The sequence below is a fragment of the Tamandua tetradactyla genome, chromosome 21, assembly GCF_023851605.1.
Source record: "Tamandua tetradactyla isolate mTamTet1 chromosome 21, mTamTet1.pri, whole genome shotgun sequence".
In the NCBI taxonomy this organism is placed as follows: Eukaryota; Metazoa; Chordata; class Mammalia; order Pilosa; family Myrmecophagidae; genus Tamandua; species Tamandua tetradactyla.
In genome coordinates, this window is record NC_135347.1 from 14,974,947 (window position 1) to 14,996,648 (window position 21,702).

Here is a 21,702-nt window from a genome sequence, read left to right on the forward strand (position 1 = left end):
GACACCTGAAATAAAAATAAGTCATTTCTGGCTTAGATAACCAACATGTGACAAGATGATATTTAAATTTTTTCTAAAGTCAAAAGCAAATAAAAACCAAGAGAAAGCAACACTAACACCAACAAAATCTGTCCGATAAAGCAGAAAACACCATTCGTTAAAAGGAAACTAATCTTTTATATACGTATATATAAAGTATCTTCATTTAGGGGTCCAAATTGTCAGCCAAACACTCTGCACAGTAGTTTTTAGGTAACCTCTTGATTGGTAGGGAATTTGCATGGATATAGTCAACTGGCCGAACCTCACCTGTCGAAGAATCCTCTCTGGCCTGACTCTATGGGAACTGGCTTGGCCTAGGAACTGAAACAATCCAACGCTACATGGTATTTCTAATAGGCCATTCAAAAATGCATTATTCAAGTTCTTTATATGAAAGTAAACCATTTTTTAAATCAGGTCAATTGAGAAATAAGTCTGCTCCTTACAAAGCAACAGTGGAGGAGGGAGAGGAAATAGATTTCCCAGGCTAAGACTGTCTCATCACGAGCTTCAAGGGTGGCAAAGAGGTCACCATAAGTTACATGACATAAAACATTTTGTGTGTCCATATAGACTAAAAGTTGATGATAATGTCTATTTAAAAAAAAACAACAACAAGTAAGAGCACCAGGGAAGCCTAGGCAAGAGAGCCGTTCGAACAAAAAGATGTGTATTGTCAGATGAGACTTGGAAGGAGCATTGAGACATTAAGAACAAAGAAAAATTGGGTAAAGATAAAAGTACCACAAAATCCAGGCAAGACTAGCCTCAGATTTGCCTCTGATCTTATTGCAAGAGAGAACTGTGTGCTTGAACCCTTAGTCACACCTGATTCAGAATAAGAGGGAGAGGGGGCATCTTGCCAAAAAGGAACACGAAGGATGTTATTTTGAAGCATGAGGAAGATACACTCTGTAATTATTGGTTCTGTTATTATCAAAAGCATCATTTGTGTCCCTTGTGGGCTTGTTATGGGGGCCCTCCAAATATATGTCTAAGAAAATTTTATTTCTTAAAGCAAAAACTTATATGATAAGATGCTATTATTTGAGGAAAAAAAGAGGAAGAACCAGTAGTAAACATCTAATGAACCATGTCAACTGAAAGGAAAAAAGAAATGTTTACTACAACTCACAAAATTGTATTTTTCTTTTACAGGCAAATAATGTTAAGTGATACTCCCAAAGTATGTTTTCCACAACTGGGACTTGAAATAGTTGCTACTATTGGTGACCTTAAAATTGGCCCTGGATGTTTGCTGTTTTCACAGATAGCTGCCTTAATCCCGCTCAATTTTCCTTGGTGGAGAAAGGGGTTCTACCCCATAAATGTCATGGGTACTTAGTTCTTCCAACGATTTCTGACTCATGAACAATCTTCCAAGGCAGCTAATACAAGGGTGTGTCCTCTGTGTCACCCACCACTGAAAGGACCTCAAGTGAAGAGCGAGTGTTCTCCCTTGCCAAACTGCAGGTGCCTAACATCGTAAGTTCTGGAATTACCAGCCTAAGAAGCTCGAGTTCCGATTCACACCTTTACAGAGGCTGAAACCAACCAAGCCTCAAAATAACACTCTTATTTCCAAACCGTAAAACTCAGCTAGGGAGGGAAGAGAAACTTAGGTTGTTGGAAATGGTGCATCAATAATTAGAAAATGCCTTAGGCTTAAACATTTAAAAGGCCCCACCAAAGGATAATAAATTCTAGATGACTTACTTAGCCTTCAGTTTTCAAATTACTAAAACAAATGGTGCAAGCCAGCCCTGGCCCTGTGAGCCTGTGAGCGGCAGGGAATGTGTCTGAGTCTGCTGGGCATTTCTGCAGAACAGTGGTGTGGCACCACCAGGCCCTTCCCCGAGCACTCCACAAAATCTGGCCTCCTGTCCCCAACCTCGTGCCATGCCGCTTTCCCCTTTACTCAGTAAGTTTCTGGCCCAGTGGCTTCCCTCAAATGTTCCATGCTCCATCTCGCCTCATTACCTTCAACTAAGCCATTTCCTTCTCTCGGAATGCCCTTCCCTTCTCGCCAGATGGCGTACTCAGCCTTCTCGTCTCAGCTTAAGTCAGTCGCCCAGTGATTATTTGTTTAAGTAGAGCTCATCTTTCTCACCCAGCCCCCAATTAGATCAGAAGCTTTGCTCCTTCATACACTTGTTGCATAAGTAATGAAAAATTATTTGTAATTATTTTGCAATATTGGTCTTCCCCTGTAAGCTCCATGAAGGCAGGGCAAGTTCTGTCTGTGTCCTTTTGCTGAATTCCCAACGTGCCAGGCCAGTGCTTGGTACAGAGCTGGCACTCAACACCCATTTGTTAAAAGAATAAATAACAAATATAGTATGCTATCATAAAATTAATATAATGTAATGTAATGTAATTCTACAATCCTTCAATGAACTTCAAAATGGTTACTTTGGTCTACATTTGAGAGATGAGGAAATTAAGCTTTAGAGAGAAGATAAATTCAGTCAAGTTTGCACACCAGGAAGTGGCATAACCCAGATTCAAACAAAAGACTCCTTGACTCTGAAGCCAAAGCTCTAAAATATTAGTGAATCAAATTAGTACCTGACCTATAATGAGGCAGTGATAGTTTCCAGCTAGCAAATCTCACAGCTCTGCTGTCTTCAGTGGAATTTTATGATGAGAAGAATTAAGATGAAAACTATTGATGCGCTTCCCTAAAGGAGAATTGATTTATTTATACTGATTTCCTGCCGTGGGGAAAGTAACTAGCATGCAACAACTTATGCACATGGTAAATAATAGAAAAATGAAGGAAAACACACTTACCATAATCCCAGTGAGCAAACAGACTCCTTTCCCACAGTACGTGTTAGGTACCATGTCACCGTAGCCAATGGAGAGAAAAGTTATTGATATCAACCACATCGCTCCAAGGAAGTTGCTAGTGACATCCTGTTGATCATGGTACCTGAAAAACAGCAAATATAACCAGTCCTTTATAATTCATCTACATTTCTGGTGGCTAAGGTACTTTGGTTCAAGTCAATGAATTCACTGAGTATGTCTACAAACGGCTCAATTTAGGGATTTTCAAACACTCACTACTCTAAGTACGATTGAGGTTCCAGCTAAATAATCTGAAGGACATTAGGAAGTGCCTTAACTCTGAAAAGAAATCTGGAAGAGAAAGGATAAACTATGAAAATGGACTTTTGCACTAGTGTAAGGGGATATGTGTGCATTTATCTTTGTGCGTTCTTTGGCCACTGCCTCATCACTCCTTCATGTCCAGTGCCAGACGTATGGGACAACACGGAGGTCTTCAACCTCTTATTCCCTCAGCTTGGACTGTCCTTTGCTACCTGTATCTTGCTAATGGGATAACTCCTAGCCATCCTTTAAAATGAATTTACACTGGGGCCTTTCCTGCCCCTGCCTGTATTCCCTAAGGGTCCTGTGCATTCCTCCACTGTGGGACTATACTGTCTTATAACCTCTGTCCTTCACTAGCTGACCTCCTTGCAAGCACAAATTACTTTTTATGATACACACACTGGCTAGAACCAAGTTTTAATAAAATTTGCCTAATCACTTGTGTACAAGGAGCTTGTAATCAAAAGAAGGTAGAAGGACACAGTCTGTCCTGATTATTCTTTTAGGTATTAAGCTCGTCTGGTGAGGAAGAGGGTTTTTATATAACAACTAGGTTTCTGATAAGATTTAAAAAAATATTTTCAGTGGCTAATCTTTACACACAGTGTAAACAAGATGTACAATCTGTGGCTTACAATATCATCACATAGTTGTGTGTGAGCATTTTTAGAATATTTGCATCAGTCCAGAAAGAGAAATAAAAAGAAAAAAATTCATATATCCCATACCCCTTACCCCTCCCTCTCACTGACCACTAGTATTTCAATCTGATAAGATTTTTCTTGAATTAACAATACTGCTATCCCTTTGCCTATTGTGCAGACACTACTGGCCACCATATGTTATGTACTATGCACACACAGCAAGGCTATGTGAGGTTTACCCTGAGAATTTTACTGGACGCATGTTCTGTGCAGTCATGAGGCAGGACCCCAGACTCTGATCCCTAGAGGCATTCCTTGTTCCTCATCCAACTTCTCCAATGGACTATCCTATCTTTGCAGTTCTCAGACACCATTGGGAAGGACTTGGCTTTCCTGATTTCTTGCTGTCCAAAGCTGTAAAGCATGCTGATATTCACCTGGGATTCATCTTCCTCTGGCACTCACTCACTCAATCCTGTTTTTTAATTTGGCTCTCCATCTGCACTGCTAGGGCAGAGGTGATAAGGAGGCTAAGTCCTGGCACTGATTCCACATCCGATGTGCAATTGACAGCACACATTTCTATATACAACATCTACTTTATGTGCTTTTTCAGACTCTCATCCTGTGCCTAGGTTCCTGCTTCTACAGGAAAACTTTATTCTGTACTATCAGTAGATTTTACCTTTGTCTTTGGATACACACACACACACACACATAAACTTTATCACTTTTGTACTTTCATCTTCTTCTGGAGAAGTAAGAGAAAATCTAAAAAATGCTGTTTCCTGCTAAGTTGGTCTAGGCTAGGGAGAAACCCCTGGCTGGAGTGTGAATTCCCCTGACTCTTCAACTCTGGGGTTCTAACCGCATCTCCTGGAAGAAGAGGAATGACACAGACTGGCAGCCAGCCAGCCATTGTACGGGAGCACCCAGTGATGCTGTGGTGGCAGGCAGGCAGAAATCAGCACTATTCCTTCTGCACACAGGGAACTATCATCGTGACCTAGCTGTGAAGCTCCCTCTTTCCAGAATGGTGGTGCACAAGGGCCGTCCTTACCAAAAGGTAGGTCAAGGGGTTTTCCTAGTGGAATATGTTTTCCCCTTTGTTATGAAACTTTGTTACATGGTAAGTATATATGAACACAGGGACTTGATCAATGCAAAATGAGATAAACAGGCTTCTGTAGACTGCTCTGGGAGCCTGCTCTGTGCATGTAATGGGGCTTTATTGGGAGAATATTGTTTTTTTCAAAACAAGACCCTCAGATATAATTTTTGGATTATAACCTATGCATGACAGTAGGACTCTCTATAGAACATCTGAGAAGTTGCTTGTAAGTTGCTTGTAATAAGGGTATATATTACCCTGATGTGGGGAGTGGGCTGTATAGAAGAGGGCAGGCAAAGACTAAATTTCCCATTCAAATTTAAAATGTGAGGCAAAGTGTCTTCTTAACAAAGCATGATTTACATGAAGGCCTGATACATTTAAGAGTTGACGGCTCTATTTTCCCTGATGAATTCGTACATGGTACTTATTGAGCACCCTGTGTTCATTGCTTTATTTGCATTTTCTCATTTATCATATAATGCTTTTAATACATGGGCAATCTTCTTTGGCCGAAACAGTTATATTCTTCCAACATGTCCATGGTCACTAGACACTTTCAGAAAATGTGATCATCTCAGTGAAACCTTCTTTCAGGTTAGCTGTACACTACTGCAGGGCCACAACACAACTATCTGTGTGGTATGGGTCCTTCCTTTGGTAGACTGACCATGAAGATGCAGCTTACATTTCATGCTATTAAAAAAGGTCTCTAGAGGGCATCTTCGCTGATGGGGCCCTTGAGAAAAATTCACCTTTGGCCTGGCCGTGGATGTCTTTCTAATCTATTCTAGCTGTAGCTCATTTGATTTGGTTTTCAAAGTTTGGAAAAGTAATTGATGTTCAAAATTACAACAAAAAGGATTTACTGAACTTAAAATTTAAGCAAGCTGACTTCTCCTTTGTTGCTCACCTTTTATAAATATACAAGTTTTAAATACACAAGTAAATTTTTTACATCCTCATTTGACTCTGCCAAACATCCTGTCAGTCAGTCCAGCTTTGCACGTTTCACTGAGTCAAAGACTATAATCCTGTATTGAAAAGCGTAGTTAGAAACATTACTGTTTTACTATTTTAGGGCTTGTAGTAGTTAGATTCAGTTGTCAACTTGGCCCGGTGAAGGCACCTAGTTCTGTTGCTGTGGACTTGAGTCAATGTACATGAACCTCATCTGTTGCTAATTACATCTGCAGTCGGCTAGGAGGCGTGCCTGCTGCAATGAATGACATTTGACTTAATTGGCTGGTGCTTAAATGAGAGAGCACAACATAGCACAGCCTAAGCAGCTCCACACTCCTCATCTCAGCACTTGCAGCTCAGCCCAGGCCTTTGGAGATGCAGAAAGAAATCACCCTGGGGAAAGTTGCTGGAACCCAGAGGCTGGAAGGAAGGCCAACAGAGACCATCCTGTGCCTTCCCATGTAAGAAAGAACCTCAGTGGAAAGTTGGCTACCTTTCCTCTGAAGAACTAATGAAATAAATCCCCTTTTATTAAAAGCCAATCCGTCTCTGGTATGTTGTATTCCGGCAGCTAGCAAACCAGAACAGGGCTGTAGGATTTGATGGTAAATTACCCTTTGTTTATGAAATAATCTGCCAGTAAAGCAGCTCACACTGGAAAAAATAACATCTTACACTAATGTTTATGTTACATTCAGATATACTTAGTTGTGGATAGTCAAGATGAGGTAATTAGGACTAAATGAGATACTATTAGAATAATTACCAGATTTCTTTTCTTAGCAACTTAGAAAAAATATTAGACTTATCAACAGGATGACATTATCACTTAGACCACCCCTAGGTCTTGAATTCATGCCAGATTCACAACATTGTGAATAACTGATATGCACAATTTAAATTGTTAAAAATTTCAAAACCTCGTATAGTAGAAATTCATTTCACAAACCTATTCAGACAACTCCAACCTTTTCTGGGAAAACTATTCAGGGAAAGACATGATGAAATGACTCACATGGCAAATTCCAAATTTTGATCAATATGAATGCTTGTTTAATCAAAAAAATACATTAAATAAGGTTAAAATTAGTGCCAGGAAAGCCTGATAATCTCAAGTTTTTAAAATAAGGGCTTTTGGGCTCTGGGCGGTAGGTAGCTTATTAAGTTGCTTTAAAGCACCTCATACTTCATAGAATTAAAGATTATGAGAAGAGATTAAGGTTTTAAAAGAAGCAAAATGTTCCTTTTTAAATATTGTATCCCTTCATTCATTTAATTCACTGCCGACTGTGGGTCTAGCATTGTTTCTTAGAGTATGACAACTTTCCATAACATTTGTTAATGTTACGATAACAAGGGTTATGGTTCCAAGGTTATGAGCGAATTCTTCCCCTCTGAGGGAGGCAGCGCCTGCCCAGCACTCCTGCTGCCCCTTCCATAAACAACACCAGCTTTGGTCACACTAATGACTGGCAGTTACCCTATCCTCTTTTGCAGCTCTCTTTTTCTGCAGGTACACTGTCTTCTGTTTGGAAACACTTACTCCCCACCTACCTAGCTATGATTTATCCTTTGAGATTCTATTTGTGAGTCATCTTCTCCAGATTTCATGTAGCTTTTGCTCAGTATAGAACTCCAGGCTGGACCACAGGTCTTTAATCTGTATCCTAGCAGTATCTTGTGGATAACTCAAACACCATTTGATAAATTTTAAATTGGGTTATAAGAGATGCAATGTTTAATCTGCTCATATAACATGTCTCTAGAACCAAAATTATGAAAGCTTTGAGGACAAAGCTTTCATAATTTTGGATGTGTTGGATCCAACACATCCAAAATTGTGTGTTGGCTCCTCACACAATTCTTAGAAGGTGTGTTGATTTGAAACTATTATGTATTCCAGAAAAGACACGTTCTCTTCCTAATCCAATATTGTAGGGTGGGATCTCTTGACTAGGTTGCTTCCATGGAAAAGTGACACATCCAATTATGGGTGTGACCTTCTGATTAGATTATTTCCATGGAGGTATGAGACCCCCATATAAGGTGGGTCTTGATAGATTATTGGAGTACTTTAAAAAGGGAAATGTTTTGAAAAAGCATAGGTGTGTAAGAGCTGACAGAAATAAGACATTTGAAGATGCAGAAAAAAATGCCCCCCAGGGAAGCTTTTTGAAACCAGATGCCAAAGGACCAACAGATGCTAGGACTTCCCAGCTGACAGAAGTGTTCTGAACACCATTGGCCTTTTTTTGATTCAATGTATTTTTATCTGGATGCCTTAGTTTGGACATTTTTATGACCTTAGGACTGTGAATTTATAAGTTAATAAATCCCCTTTATAAAAGCCAACCCATTTCTATTTAAAATAGAAGGCTAAGGTAGAGAATCGGTAAATGTTTATTGAATGAATTAGTGAAATAATATGAAACATTTATTCTCAATCTGACTTGCCCTAGGCCTCATACTAAGTTTTAAAGATCACGTGCTTAGGGAAGCAAAAGGGGTCAGGAATGATTCTTGCCCAACACTGAACATGAACCTGATCTGTTGTATTATGTTCCAAGATCTGTATGCAACTTATAATTTTTTTACATCCAGACTGAATATTTTAACAATGGAATGTAACAGCTGACAATGTTCATTAAATCCTTCTCTATTAAAAAGATCATTAATACTATAAATGATAAAAAGGTCTCAATTGAATGTCAGCCTCTGATCTCAAATGTCAGCCTTTTTTTATATGATGGAAAGTATTATGGAGATTTAAATGCATGTTATCAATCCATGATTTTAGCTCCTCTCTCTCTCTTGAAATACCTCTAAAGTGATAGGAAGGCAATAAAAAAGGTATAAACCCATAAGAAAAAGTGAAATAAAAGGAGATATCAGTGAATGAGAAAATACTTTTTAAGAATGAAAATGCATGGGGAATTGGGCTTCTGGCCAAGATGAAGTAAAGAGGTTACCAGACTTACCATCTACCTGAAATAACTAAAAACTATAGAAAATATTTGGAACAAATGGTTTCTATGACACTGACCTTCTGGTATCAAAGCATAGTGATCCCTGATAGATGGCGAATAAACAAGCTGAACCATACAATTGCCTCAGCTGTACAGACTTCAGATGCTTCTCAGGGAGGGGAAATTAGGCTGAGCCCTGAGGTCTTCCTGAATTGAGTCATTGCTGAGAGTCCAGGGGAGAAAAATGCCTAGATTTACAAGGCCAAAAGCCAGAGAGGAGAGAAGACCAGAAATCTCCAGAGTCCCACTTGATTATTCAGCTAAGTAATGATCAATACATGTGTGTGAAATTAGCTATGGTTGGAGAACTAGCACTATATTATATGATTGTAAGGTTCTTTACTACATGTGAAGTGGCATAAGTATCACTTGAGTCTACAGTGAGTGGTATAATATCAGGTAAAGATAGACTGTGATAACTTAGAAAAAAATAAAGAAATAGGACAGATGAAAACAAATAGCAAGAGGATAGATTTATACCCAACCAAAGTCAAACTAAATATTCATGGCACATTAAAAAATACCCCAAATTAAAAGGCAGCAATTGTCATACTGAAAATACATGGAAAAGCAGTAACTGATTTGGCAGGGTGAATTAATCCCAAATCCTTCAAGATAGTAATGACAAAAGGGGAGACAACTCATATGAAGAACCCTTGAAGGGTTCACAACTTGAAAAAACCAGGTACAGTGCAAGGGATGGATAAGGCCCAAAGCTGAAAACAAAACTCATGAAGCCTGAACATATGGAATGCTGAATCTCTAGGTCCCTCCCCCTGCCTAGCATTGCAATGCAACACAATTAAAAAAATTATTATCTGGAATAAACTGGAGACTTGAGAACCCAGGGTCCAGCTACAAGCAAAAAAAGATGTTTGGTGATGAAAACATGGGTATTCAGTGCAATTTTCAAAGTTGAACACTAGTGTCACTTGTTTCTTTTCTTCATTCCTCCTCACTAACCCTCATACTAGAACTTACTAATTTGAAGGATAGTATTTTTCTCTAAGGAAACCGAACAATTCTAGGAAAAGACATCCATATACTAAGGATTTCCTGATGAAAAACCCAGCTTCTATCTACCCTATGTAAGTTCTATCAGGCAGTAAGTCCTTTTCCCCAGATGGTGCCTCCAATTGGCTTCTAATTCCCAGTCTTGAATATGAAATAATGCCAAATGATCACCATACACCAAATGATACACCATACAAGGAGGAATGAAGAAAAGAAGCAGTGAGGAACTAGAAGGAGCTCCAGACAATGTAGGGTGATGATGAGCAGGACATGTAAACTGTATGTTATGAAATACCTAAAGAAAACGTTGCATGCTAGTCTGAAGCTGTTATTTTATGTGCCTCGGAAAAGGCCAGGTTCTTTTAATCCATTCCTGTGGATGGGACCTTTTGCTTAGGGTTATTTCAATTAAGATGTGACCGACCCAATTCAAACTGGATCATAATTCCTTATTGGAATCCTTTATGAAAGGATAAAGGACACAGAAAAAGCTCAGAGAGAAAGACCCAAGAGTGGGGAGAGAAAAAGTCCTGGGAGAAGCAAGCAAAAACCCACAGAAGCCGAAAGAGCCAGAACCTGAAAACAGTGAAATCCAGAACACAGGGACCAACAGATGCTGTCCATTTGCTTTCCCAGGTGACAGAGGAACCCCAGAGGCTAAAAGCCCTTCTTTAGAGAAGATGTCATCCTGATGATGCTTTAATTGGGATATTTTCATGGCTGTAGAACTGAAAATTTGTAAGCTAATAAATCCACATTTTAAGATATACCCATTCCTGGTACATTGTATTCTGACAGCTTTAGCAAACTAAAACACATTGCATCTTTAAGGCAGGAACAGGATGCTACAAAGATGGTATAGTGACCCAGAGGTTGGGAGGCCCTCCCTTAGGAAAATGAAGCCTTAAGCATGTAGCTGCCTGCACGATGAGAACAGAGGTCAGAAGAAAATCAGCCTTCCTGGAGGAGGAAATAATGGCCAAGCCACTTATTTAAGTTATACATTAAACAGACCTTCTAAAACTTCTTTGATGATTATCTGCCCTTTTCTCCCATAATGTGTCAATGATATTATAAGCACTATTATCATAGAATTATACCCTAAAGATCCCTCTGGGCACATGTTGATTCTAATCCCCAAGGCCCTTGAATCATGAGACCCTCACTGTACCTGTGAATGTCTTTTGTCTTAGGCCTCTACAACTGGCCCTGTTGATTCCCATTCAATTTTAATTGCAGAGTGCTATTCTTAGTTTCCCAACTGTCACCATTGGAGATTCTCTCCTGTCCATAAGTCTCATTACAATCATGTCTAACTCTCCATCTGGTATGTGTTTTGGTCTCAGAGTTGCTTAGTCCCATACTCCAAAAGAGCTGGGTCTGGATCATGACATTTGGTGAGCCAGCCAGGAGACCAAAAATGACCAACTCAAATAAGCATGAGCTCTGAGAAGGGAGATCAGTGGAAAAGAGCCTGGTTGGCCTGAAACATCCATGAGGGGAGGGGTCACCACCCTTCTGGATGAATGGGGACTGCTGTGAGAGTATGGGGATGCCAAAAATTCTCCAGCAGGGCTGTTGACAATTTTACAGCAGAGAGCAGGGCAGTTAAGTTTTAAAAAAAGGATAGGAGAATGCCAGAGTGCAGCAGCAGTGGCCTGACCATTGCTGGGAGCTTTATGCACCACTGTTAAAGCAGAGCACTTGGCTAAAGCCACCAACTGTCACTGAAAAGAGGAAGTAAACTAAAAAGAGGTATGTTACCTGGCACAAGAAGAAATGATTCTTTAACAGATCATTTGTGCTGAGTAGATTAACAGCTAGAAACTCCTGCTTGTACATATGCAAAAATCCAGGACTGTAAACTGCCTCAGGTACAAGTGTGGAGAATACTAGCCACTCTAGGATGGGATCCAAAGGCTTGGGATCACATAGACTCTTCATCCAATGAGCAAGAGTGGGGAGGAGAGGACTGGGAAGTGAGAGATTAGCCTTCCACACAGGCATACCATCTCATGCAATAGAAAATAGAATCAGAAAACTCTGTCCCACCAATGGTGGGGATGATATCTCTCCCTCAGACCAGAAGCTACATGTTACCATAAGGGACTATACAGCTGTAGAATTAGGCAACCCAGAACACTGCTATGGGCAGCAGTTGAAAAAGGCCCTACCCAATGGCTACTGAGGCTCTGGGATACTGGAGCAGAAGGAGTGTTGTTATCAGGGGTGGAAATGAGTAAACTAGACTCCATAACTACCCATCCTTCCTTGTGCCAATGCCTACATGCTATCTCGCCTAAAATGGATAACATGTCTTTACTAATTGATAGCCCAGTGCAAAACTGCAGGACCAGAAGAAGGTAATAATCCACGCTGGCAAACATGGACAAGCTACAAGATGTCTTAAGGGGGGTAGACACGCCATCTATAATAATAACTTAAAACATGCCATCTATAATAATAACTTGAAACACGCCATCTATAATAATAACTTTGTGGGGCCTGACGGTGAAACATTTATGGCCATAATGAAAGATACCATCTTACACACAGCCCCTAACCATTGGTGTGGATCCTTAGTTTCAGTTTTGAGTTTGGTTAGACAGCCCAGTTCTCAGGTTGTGCAAGCCATAGCAGATTTGAGAATACAAGCAGCTGTGTAGAAAGGGGATAAGAGTAACAGCAATGGAGAAAGGCCCCGGGAAACATAATGAACCAAATTGTGTCTCATGGAAACAAATATGGGAAGACTTAACCACTGTGGGTATGGAGTTAAGACTGGCCATCAACCAGTCTTAGTAAAATTATGGAGAAGCTGCCCAAGGATAAGCAGTTCACTAGAATAGAGTCTCAAGCCTTCAAAGGAGATAAAAAAAAAAAAAACAAAAACAAGTAAACAAGCCTCCACTCATGGCACAAAAGCCCTCTTCCCTTCTGGAAGAAGCTTAACAAGCTCCTTTCCGGCTACCATAGGGAAGAGGTCAAGATCGCCAGATAAGAGCAATAACTAGGGTCTTCCAGGATTGGAGACTAGATGTAGAGTTACTTATTCACTGGTCTTCCACCAATCAGCAAAGACTGCTAACCTTAGTGGATACAGGAGCTGAATGTACATTAATTTAGAGAAATGCTTCCTGATTCCGTGCACCAGCTCTGGTCATAGATGGCTACAGGGGAAAAGTATTCAAGCTAAGCAATATAATTATTTGTGTAAACTGGAAGATTACCTCCCTAGATGTATATGGTGTGTATCTCCCATATGCAGGAATATATCTTAAAAGATGTGATCTTCTCCAAAATGTCACATTACAAGCACCATTAGGGAATTTCACCTCCAATGCAAAATAGTTAAGACAGCATTATGGGGACAGGCAAAATGGTCTCCTGTATTGGTGCCACCACCCCAGAGAACTGTGACTGCTAAACTGTATAAGCATCCAGGAGAACATAAAAGAAATTCCAGCTCCAATGAAAGAATTGGAAAGGGTAGGGATAATAATCACAACCCTAGCTCTTTAATGGCCCTGTATGATCAATAAGGAAGTTCGATGGAACTTGGTGTGTAGAGTACCAAGAGCTGAATAAAAGAATACCACATTTATATCCAAATATTGCTAGCCTATTGCAAGAAATCAGCATGTAGTTATGTCAATATCATTTTGTATTAGGTCTTGCTAATGCTTTCTCTCCCTAGGTAATTCAAGTCAACCTGCCTTTGCCTTCATTTGGGAAGGCCAACAATGGACATTAACTGTGGTCCCCCAGGGCTACTTGCACAGCCCAATTATCTGCCATGGCCTGGTGGTCAAAGACCTGGCCAGTTGGAAAGGGACCCAGAACATGATTCTGTTTCATAGTATTGATGATATTATGTTAACCAGTGATTCTCTTTCAGAATTAGAGGAAGCATCAGGAACACTAATGATCCAACTGAAAAACCAAGGATGGGCAGTCGATTGTAACAAGTGACAGGGTCCTGGCTAATCTGTCAAATTCTTGGGTGTTGTATGGTTGAGTAAGACAAAGGTTATTCCTGTGAGTTCTGTGGCAAAGGCAACAATCTAAATGAGTACTCCTAGGATTTTGGTCCCAGCTATGGAAAAGAGAACTGAAATATAATCCCTTGGTAAAACAACTCCGTGCTGCCTACCATGCCCTATTGCAAATGGAAGAATTAAAGCAAAAGTGTGCAGTCACCCAGTTATGCTTGATAGGCTCCCCCCATACAGGGGTGAATCAAGGACAGGGCCAGTAAACCACATTCTGGCAGTGCACAGTTAAGCACCCTAACAAAATGGAAGGCCTACCTGTTGCAGTGGAGTGTTTTAATACCAGTCCTCTCAGCACTGATATGTGACATCTCAGGACCTTTGTCATATATGAAAGACCAGACAGAAAGAATAGTGATGCTGAGGGCATCTGTGTACCTGCCCATTGTATTAGGAACTGGAGTTGTCCCAGAGTCAGCTTAGTACAGTAACAGATTATCCAGTGGACAGCCCCCTGCCTGGACTAATGTAGCAGCCTAGCACAAACACCATCTGATGGGAGACAGGCAAAATGCAAAGCAGTCAGTGGGCTCAGTTAAGGGCTGTATGGATGGTAATTATGCATGAACCAGGTGATGCACTAACAGTTGGGTAATATACAAAGGCCTCACTATGTGGATGGCTACCTGGAAGCAGGAACAATGGACAGACATAGGCTACTTTATGGGGAAAAGAGTTATGGGAAGACATCTGGAATGCCTGTCAGCAATGCAAGGTCACTGTCTATCATGTCCCTGCACACAAAAGTAACATGCTTCTGGGGAATACTGAAGCAAATGCCCTCACCTGAATCCGAAACTGTGCCCCCAAAACTCTAGAAATCACGAAGTGGCTTCGCTGGAAGAGCATGCATCATGGGCCTTAGACTTTGCGGCTCCTTGCCCAGAAGTTTCAACTCCTTGTTACAGCAGTTAACATATATAACCAGGGAGTACCCATTCTGGTTTTTACAGCAACCATGGCATCTACTTCACCAGATGGGGCATATTAGCTACTCACAAGTCCCTATGACTAGGTGGCAAGGGATTACACTGGTCCCCTCCTGCTTTCAGAAGGAGCAAGGTATACTTATACTGCTGTAGATACAACCACCAGACAGTTGCTGGCCTTCCCCATGGGGAAGGCTAATCAATGGGCCACTATCCTCTGTCTTAAAAAGTTGAATGTCCTTTACAGAGTGCCCAGGCAGATAGACTGTGATAAAGGAACCCTATTTACTGGACAAATGACCCAAGCTTGGGCCGTTGATTACAGTGTTATATGGACATTTCACCTGCCCTATAATCCTACTGGTGCAGATCTCATAGAAAGAATGAATGGCCCTTTTAAAGAACAGCTGAGAGACAACAAAGTCTTTACAACAATGGACAAAAACAACTTTATCAGGGGTGGTGCAGTGGTAGGATTCTCACCTGCCATGCTGGGTTCAATTCCCGGAACTTGCCCATGTAAAAAAAAAAAAATACTTTTATCAGGACTTAACCTGCCAAAAGTCCACACCTCAAGCACTGGTGGGAGACCAATGCAAGCATTGCGAATACAAGTCAAGACGCTATTCACCTGTAAGCCTAGGTGGGTAAAGAGCAATAATTTGTTGTTGCCTGTGCCTCAGACCATACAAACAGGGGAAAATGAATTATTTTGCCTTTGGTGCTGGCCCATGCAGCCATACTGGTTAGGAATCCCAAGCCCATGGGGGTAGGAGTTACTCAAAATATTGTAATAAGGCCTTAATTTGGACAAAAATACTTTTGAAAATGTTATTCATCAATATGGGACTTCTTTCCCTATGGGGACAATGTTTATAATTGTGGGGACCTTCCTAATGCCTAAGTTGGTGATGGGTGATACTGTAGAGGACTCCCAGAAAATATAAGGGGAACAGGTTTGGTATCTGAAGCATCCCCATAGTACTCCCTCTACCTGGTATTTCACTATCTACTAACAGAACCCTAGCTTGAATTTTTGTAAATCAACAGGACTTGACCCTTATTGTTCCCTATAAGCATCTTTCTTTTCACCCCTAGTATTGTCTTAAATACTTTTCTGCAGTGGGCCTCTGCAGTGACTCATGTGCATAGCCAGTGTTGGGTCTGCACTGATCTGCCATCATCTGGTGCCATGGGACTGCTGCCCTAGCCAACTGAACTATTTAGAACATGATACTGGCCTGGCATCACACGCTGCACAGGTAAGTGTGGAAAAGAACTTTCTTTCAAAGGTAAACATCCTCTCCCATCCTAAAATGAGTTTTGACAATACATTTTTTCCTTGGTGCAAAAGCAAGTAAATAAGCCTCAACCTTCATGTGCTGGCTTGAAACTATTATGTATCCCAGAGAAGCTATATTTTAATCCTGATCCAGTCTTGTTGGGCCAGACCTATTGTTTAGGGTAGGAAACTTTGATTGGATCATTACCATGGAGATAGGACACACCAGTTGTGGGGAACCTTTTGGTTAGATTATTTCCATGGAGCTGTGACTTCACCTATTCAAGGTGGGTCTTGATTAGTTTATTAGAGTCTTTAAAAGTAGAAATATTTTGGAGAAACTCAGGTGCAGATAGATACTTGGAGAACATTTGCTCCAGGGCTGATATAGATGGACATGGATGTTTGGAGATGCTTAGAGTACTGAGAGAGAGAATAGATGCCTAGACATGGGCAGAGCCCAGCAGACACTGCCATGTGCCTCCCATGAGATGCTAAGCAAGTGGAAACTGAAGAAAGCAAAGGGAAGCCAAAAGATGAAATCTAGCCCTGAGAAGCCAATCAAGGAACTCTGTTTCCCACAGGAAACAGGTTGAAAGCAACGGAACCCATGAGCAAGGGACCAGCAGATGCTAGCCATATGCCTTCCCAGCTGACAGAGGTGTTTCGGATGGCATCAGTCTTTCTTGAGTGAAGGTTACCTCCTGTTGATGCTTTAATTTGGACATTTTCTAGGTCTTAGAACTATAAACTTGCAACTTAATAAATTCCCTTTATCAGAGTCTTCCACTTCTGGTATATTGCATTCTGGCAGCTTTAGCAAATTAAAACACTGTATTGGGATATTCTTTGTGATGGCTATTGGCAGAGGTGATAACAATAGACTGTACCACCCCCATTTGCATGGAACCACTCTTAAGAGATAAGGATATTGAGTGGCTACCCATAGAATTATGTAATTTTACTGTCAAATTAAAAAAATAACAGTCTTTTCCAATAGCAGCACTCCTCCAATGACCACAGCATATATCAGGGTTCTTACCTCTCTTCAAAGGGATTGTTGTGGACCTGAGGGCTGAATGGGTGGTCTTAACTACCGTATAACTGAACCGGGCAGTGTACATGGGGCAACCCTATGTCCCAGCCACTATATATAAGACACTACCTAGCCCACTCCCAGTAATTGGGAAATGGTTAAGGCTATGTATAGAATTAAGCGGATACCTGGTGGTATTATACTTTAACCATCTTTGTACCCGGTGAGCCGCTGTAGCCACTGAACATCATGTGCTAGTCTTAGCTAATAACCACACTGCCCAGGCATTAAACAAATCTAAACTGGCAATATCACTACTAAATAAAAAAAATCATCCAGATAATGCAAGGTGGTACTACAGAAGAGGATAGCCTTGGACATCTTAACAGTAGCACAAGGTGGATCTTGTGCCCTAATAAAAGTCCAGTGTTGTGTCTATACACCTGATCACTCTAAAAATGTCTTGCAAATTTTAAATCATATGCAGAATTATGATTCTGTATCAATCATCTATTGACCCTCTGTCTAATTGATTTAATTCTCTTTCTTGGCCTTGGCAGAACCTCTTTGTCAGCCTAGTACCTTTATGCAGAAGATTACTATCTCATTGTTTAATCTACAGTTGTGCTAAATGGATGCAATGCCTGTCCTATGGTCAGTATAGTCTGCTGCACGGGGGTGGATTACGGCAACCCAGGGGTCAGGATACCCTCCCTTAAGAAAATGAAGCCTTAAGTACAAAGCAGCCTGTGTGACCAGAGCACAGGCCAGACAAAAAACAGCCTCCCCAGTGGGGGAAGGAATGATCAAGCCACTTATCTAAGTTCTACATTAAACAGACCTTCTAAAACGTCATTGATGACTAGCAGCCCTGTTTCCCCATAATGCATCCATGCTGTCGTAAGCACCATTATCTTAGAATTATACCCTCAAGAGACTTATAGTAAGATGGCAGAGAAGAGGAGGCCCAGGGTCACCCCATCTACGTGCAACAACTAGAGATACAACAGAAAAAATGACTGGGACGGCGGATCTGGGGTGTGAGTGATCATGGAGTATCTACTGGTCTGCATAGGGAGGCCCTGGACAAAGAACTGAGAAATTGGGATGCAGAGAACGGGGTGGATGTGCTTGGTGCCTACCACCACAGCTGGCTTGGGATGATATTTCCTTCGGCTTCATAGCTGGAACTGGCTATGGTGAATTTGGAAGACAGCAGAAAAAAGCTTTTCCTGTGCGTGGACTCCCCTTGGTCAGGGTAAAGTGTCTGTTCCTCACCCTTGTGATGCACTGCTGTGGGCAGCTGATTTTTTTTTTTTTTTTTTTTTTGTGAGGACTCAGTGGGGAGGGGATCCTACCTCAAGGAGAAGGGGGAGACTTGGAGTGTGCCGGCCTGACACCCAACCAGCGAAAGAGACCTGTTTGGGCCTTAGTGCTGCTCCCCTTACCCCATGGAGGCCTGAAGACCAAAATGTGTGAAACGCAAATGCCCAATCCCATGGTCTGGTGTTGTCCCAGGAAGGAGTCTGGGGCCACTAGATCCATGGGCTACACAGGAGGAGTCTCTGTTGGAGTGTGTGTCGTTTGTCCCCCAGTCCTGGGGTTGGCAGATTCCGGTGTGTGCTGGGGTTGGTGGCCCTGGCTGGAGTCCCGATTCCAGCGTCTTGGACATGGAGTGAAATGAACTAGAAAATTAACCATATTAAGACATTAAAATGGTCCGGATACAACAGAGGGCTCTAAAGCAAGTGAAGACCCAGGAAGACATGGGTCAGCCAAATGACCAAGTTAGATCACCTGAGGAGACACAGAATTTGGAACAGCTGCTTAGGATTACTCAGAAAGAAATGAAGGACATCCAGAAGATACCGGCGAGCATAAAAGAAGAGGCAGCTATGGCTCAACCAAAGGACCAAGTTAAATTATCTGAGGGACTCAGAATTTAGAACATCTAATTAAGGTTGTTCATAATGAGATGAAAGATATAAAGAGGCTACTAGAGGGGCATAAAGAAGAATTTGAAAGAATTGAAAAATATCAGATAACATAGTGACAAAAGATACTGTAGATCAAATTAAAAACATATTAGAGACTCAATAGTCGATTTCAAGAGAAAAAAAATAAGCATATTAGAACACAGGAAAAATGAACCTGACTGTTCGAAAGAACAAATGGCAAGAAAGATGGAAAAACTACAACTTGATTTCAGGGAACTGACAGAAATCATGAAGCGTACAAATATAAGAATTATTGGAATCTTCAGAAGAAGAGAAAAGTAAAGGGATAGGAAGGCTAATTGAGAATATGATGGGAAAACTTCCTAACCCTTATAAGAAGCATAAATACCCAAACCAAACAGGCCCAGTGAATCCCAAATAGAATAAATTCAAGTAGGCTTACTCCAAGACATATACTTATCAGAACGTCAAATCTTAAAGAGAAGCCAAAAGTCATGAATGCAGCAAGATAAAAGAGATTTATAACATACAAGGAAAACTATATAAGACTAAGCTCGGACTACTCAATTGGCACCATGGAGGTGAGAAGCAGTGGTATGATATATTTAAGATTCTGAATGAGAAAGACTTCCAGCCAAGAATTCTTTATCCTGCCAAGATGCCCTGCAAGATTGAAGGAGAGATTAAAATCTTCACTGATAAACACTGGCTACAAGAATTTGCCAACAAGAGACCTGCCCTACAAGAAATATTAATGGGAATTCTGTTGACTAAAAAAAAAGTCTAGAGAGGGTGGTCTGGAGAGGGTACGGAATTTAAGAATATTAGTAAGGGTAACTTAAGAGTGAGAGAGGAAAAATAATACACAGATCTGATAAATAGAAACTATAGGATAAAATGCTAGACCCAAGAATTTCTTTTACAGTAGTAAACTTAAATGTTAATGGACTAAACTCATTCATTAAAAGACACAGATTGGCAGAATGGATTGAATAATATGATTTATCTACATGATGCTCATGAGAGACGTATCTTAGGCCCAAGGATACAAACAGATTGAAAGTGTAAGGATGGCAGTAGATGTTCTAGGTAAGGTGTAACCAAAAGAAAGCACAAGTAGCTATACTAATATCAGATAAAATAGATTTTAAATGTTATAAGAGATAAGATTTTCATGTTAATTGTTAAAAAACATTTATATCTTTATATTTTCCTGAAATCCAGAACTTGAAAGTGTTTAGTAACTTAGGTCAATACTATAGCAAGGTTGATATTTGTTATGTTTTCCTGGATATTTTGAGAATGTTCAGTTTTGAAAGCAGATCAAATGGTATTTAAGTTAGGGTTTAATATTTAGAATTCAAGAAACTCTTATTATCTGTATCTCTAAATTTTTTCCTGGCTTACCTTAATTTTAAGTTGGTTTATGAAACTTACTGTATAAACATAGGCTTTACAATGATTATATTTTATTTAATATGCCTATGGATAAGCTAAGATATTCATTTTTGGTGGTTAAGATTTTCATTTACTAATTGTGAAAACATTTGTATCTTTATATTTTCCTGAACTTGAACTCAAAAACTTGAAACTGTTTAGTAACATAGGTCATTACTCTGGCAAGATTGATAGTTGAAATAACTTTCTACTTGGTATTTTGAGAACCTTTATAGTTTTGCAAGCTAATCAAATGGTGTTTAAGTTAGCATTTAATATTTAGAATTTAAGAAGCTCTGTAATCTGTATTTATAAATATAGGATTAGATGCTATACCTAAGATTTGCTATTACAGGAATAATTCTGAATATAACTGGATTAAACTCACTAATTAAGATACAGCTTGACAAAATGGATTCAATATGATCCATCTATATGCTCAAAAGAGACTTATCTTAGACCCAAGGATACAGATTGAAAGTGAAATGATAAGAAATAGATGTTCTATGTAAATTGTAATGAAAAGAAAGCCCAAGTAGCTTTTTAATATTAAATAAAATTGATTTTAATGTTATGATACGAGATAAGGTTTTCACGATATTTGTAAAAGCATTTGTATCTATATTTTCTTGAAATAAAAAACTTGATAATGTTCAGGAACATAAAAGCTGATGTTTCTAATAACTTTCTACTTGATATTTTGAAAATGTATATAGTTTTGATAGCTAATCAAATGGAATTTAATTAGTATTTAATATTTAAATAGAATTTAAGAAACGCTGATATCTGTATTGTAGAGTTTTTCCTTGTTCCCCTTTAATTTTAAATTGGTTCTTGTAACTTAACGGTACAAACACGGGCTTTACAATGATTATGGTTTGTTTGGAATGCCAAAAAATTAAGTGCACAATAAAGAAAAAAATAGCAAGAAATGTACCTTCAAGATCCTTCAGGACACATGTTAATTTTAATCTCCAAGCCTTTGGAACCACAAGACCCCACTGTGTAATGGGGTCTTTTGTCTCAGGCCCATATAAGTGGCCCCGTTGATTCCCTCTTAATTGCAGAGCACTATTCCTACTTTCTGA

The 21,702-nt window shown here is 40.1% G+C and overlaps 1 protein-coding gene and 1 long non-coding RNA gene across 5 annotated transcripts in view; one reads left to right on the forward strand and one right to left on the reverse strand.

Annotated features, from left to right (window-relative positions):
- The window catches only part of LOC143665491 (uncharacterized), a 99,845-nt gene extending 94,968 nt beyond the window's left edge, over positions 1-4,877 (forward strand). For 3 of the 4 annotated variants that reach the window (XR_013167007.1, XR_013167006.1, XR_013167010.1), the window contains one exon: positions 1,201-3,588. This is a non-coding gene — a long non-coding RNA (uncharacterized LOC143665491). Of the gene's footprint in view, positions 1-1,200; positions 3,589-4,795 lie in introns of those variants that run through there. The other variant, XR_013167012.1, reaches the window with a different exon arrangement.
- Positions 1-21,702, reverse strand: part of KCNN2 (potassium calcium-activated channel subfamily N member 2) — a 155,565-nt gene that overhangs the window by 43,003 nt on the left and 90,860 nt on the right. Inside the window, exon 4 of the mRNA XM_077138923.1 lies at positions 2,836-2,977. Within this exon, the coding sequence (XP_076995038.1) occupies positions 2,836-2,977 (142 nt within the window). The remainder of the gene's footprint in view (positions 1-2,835; positions 2,978-21,702) is intronic.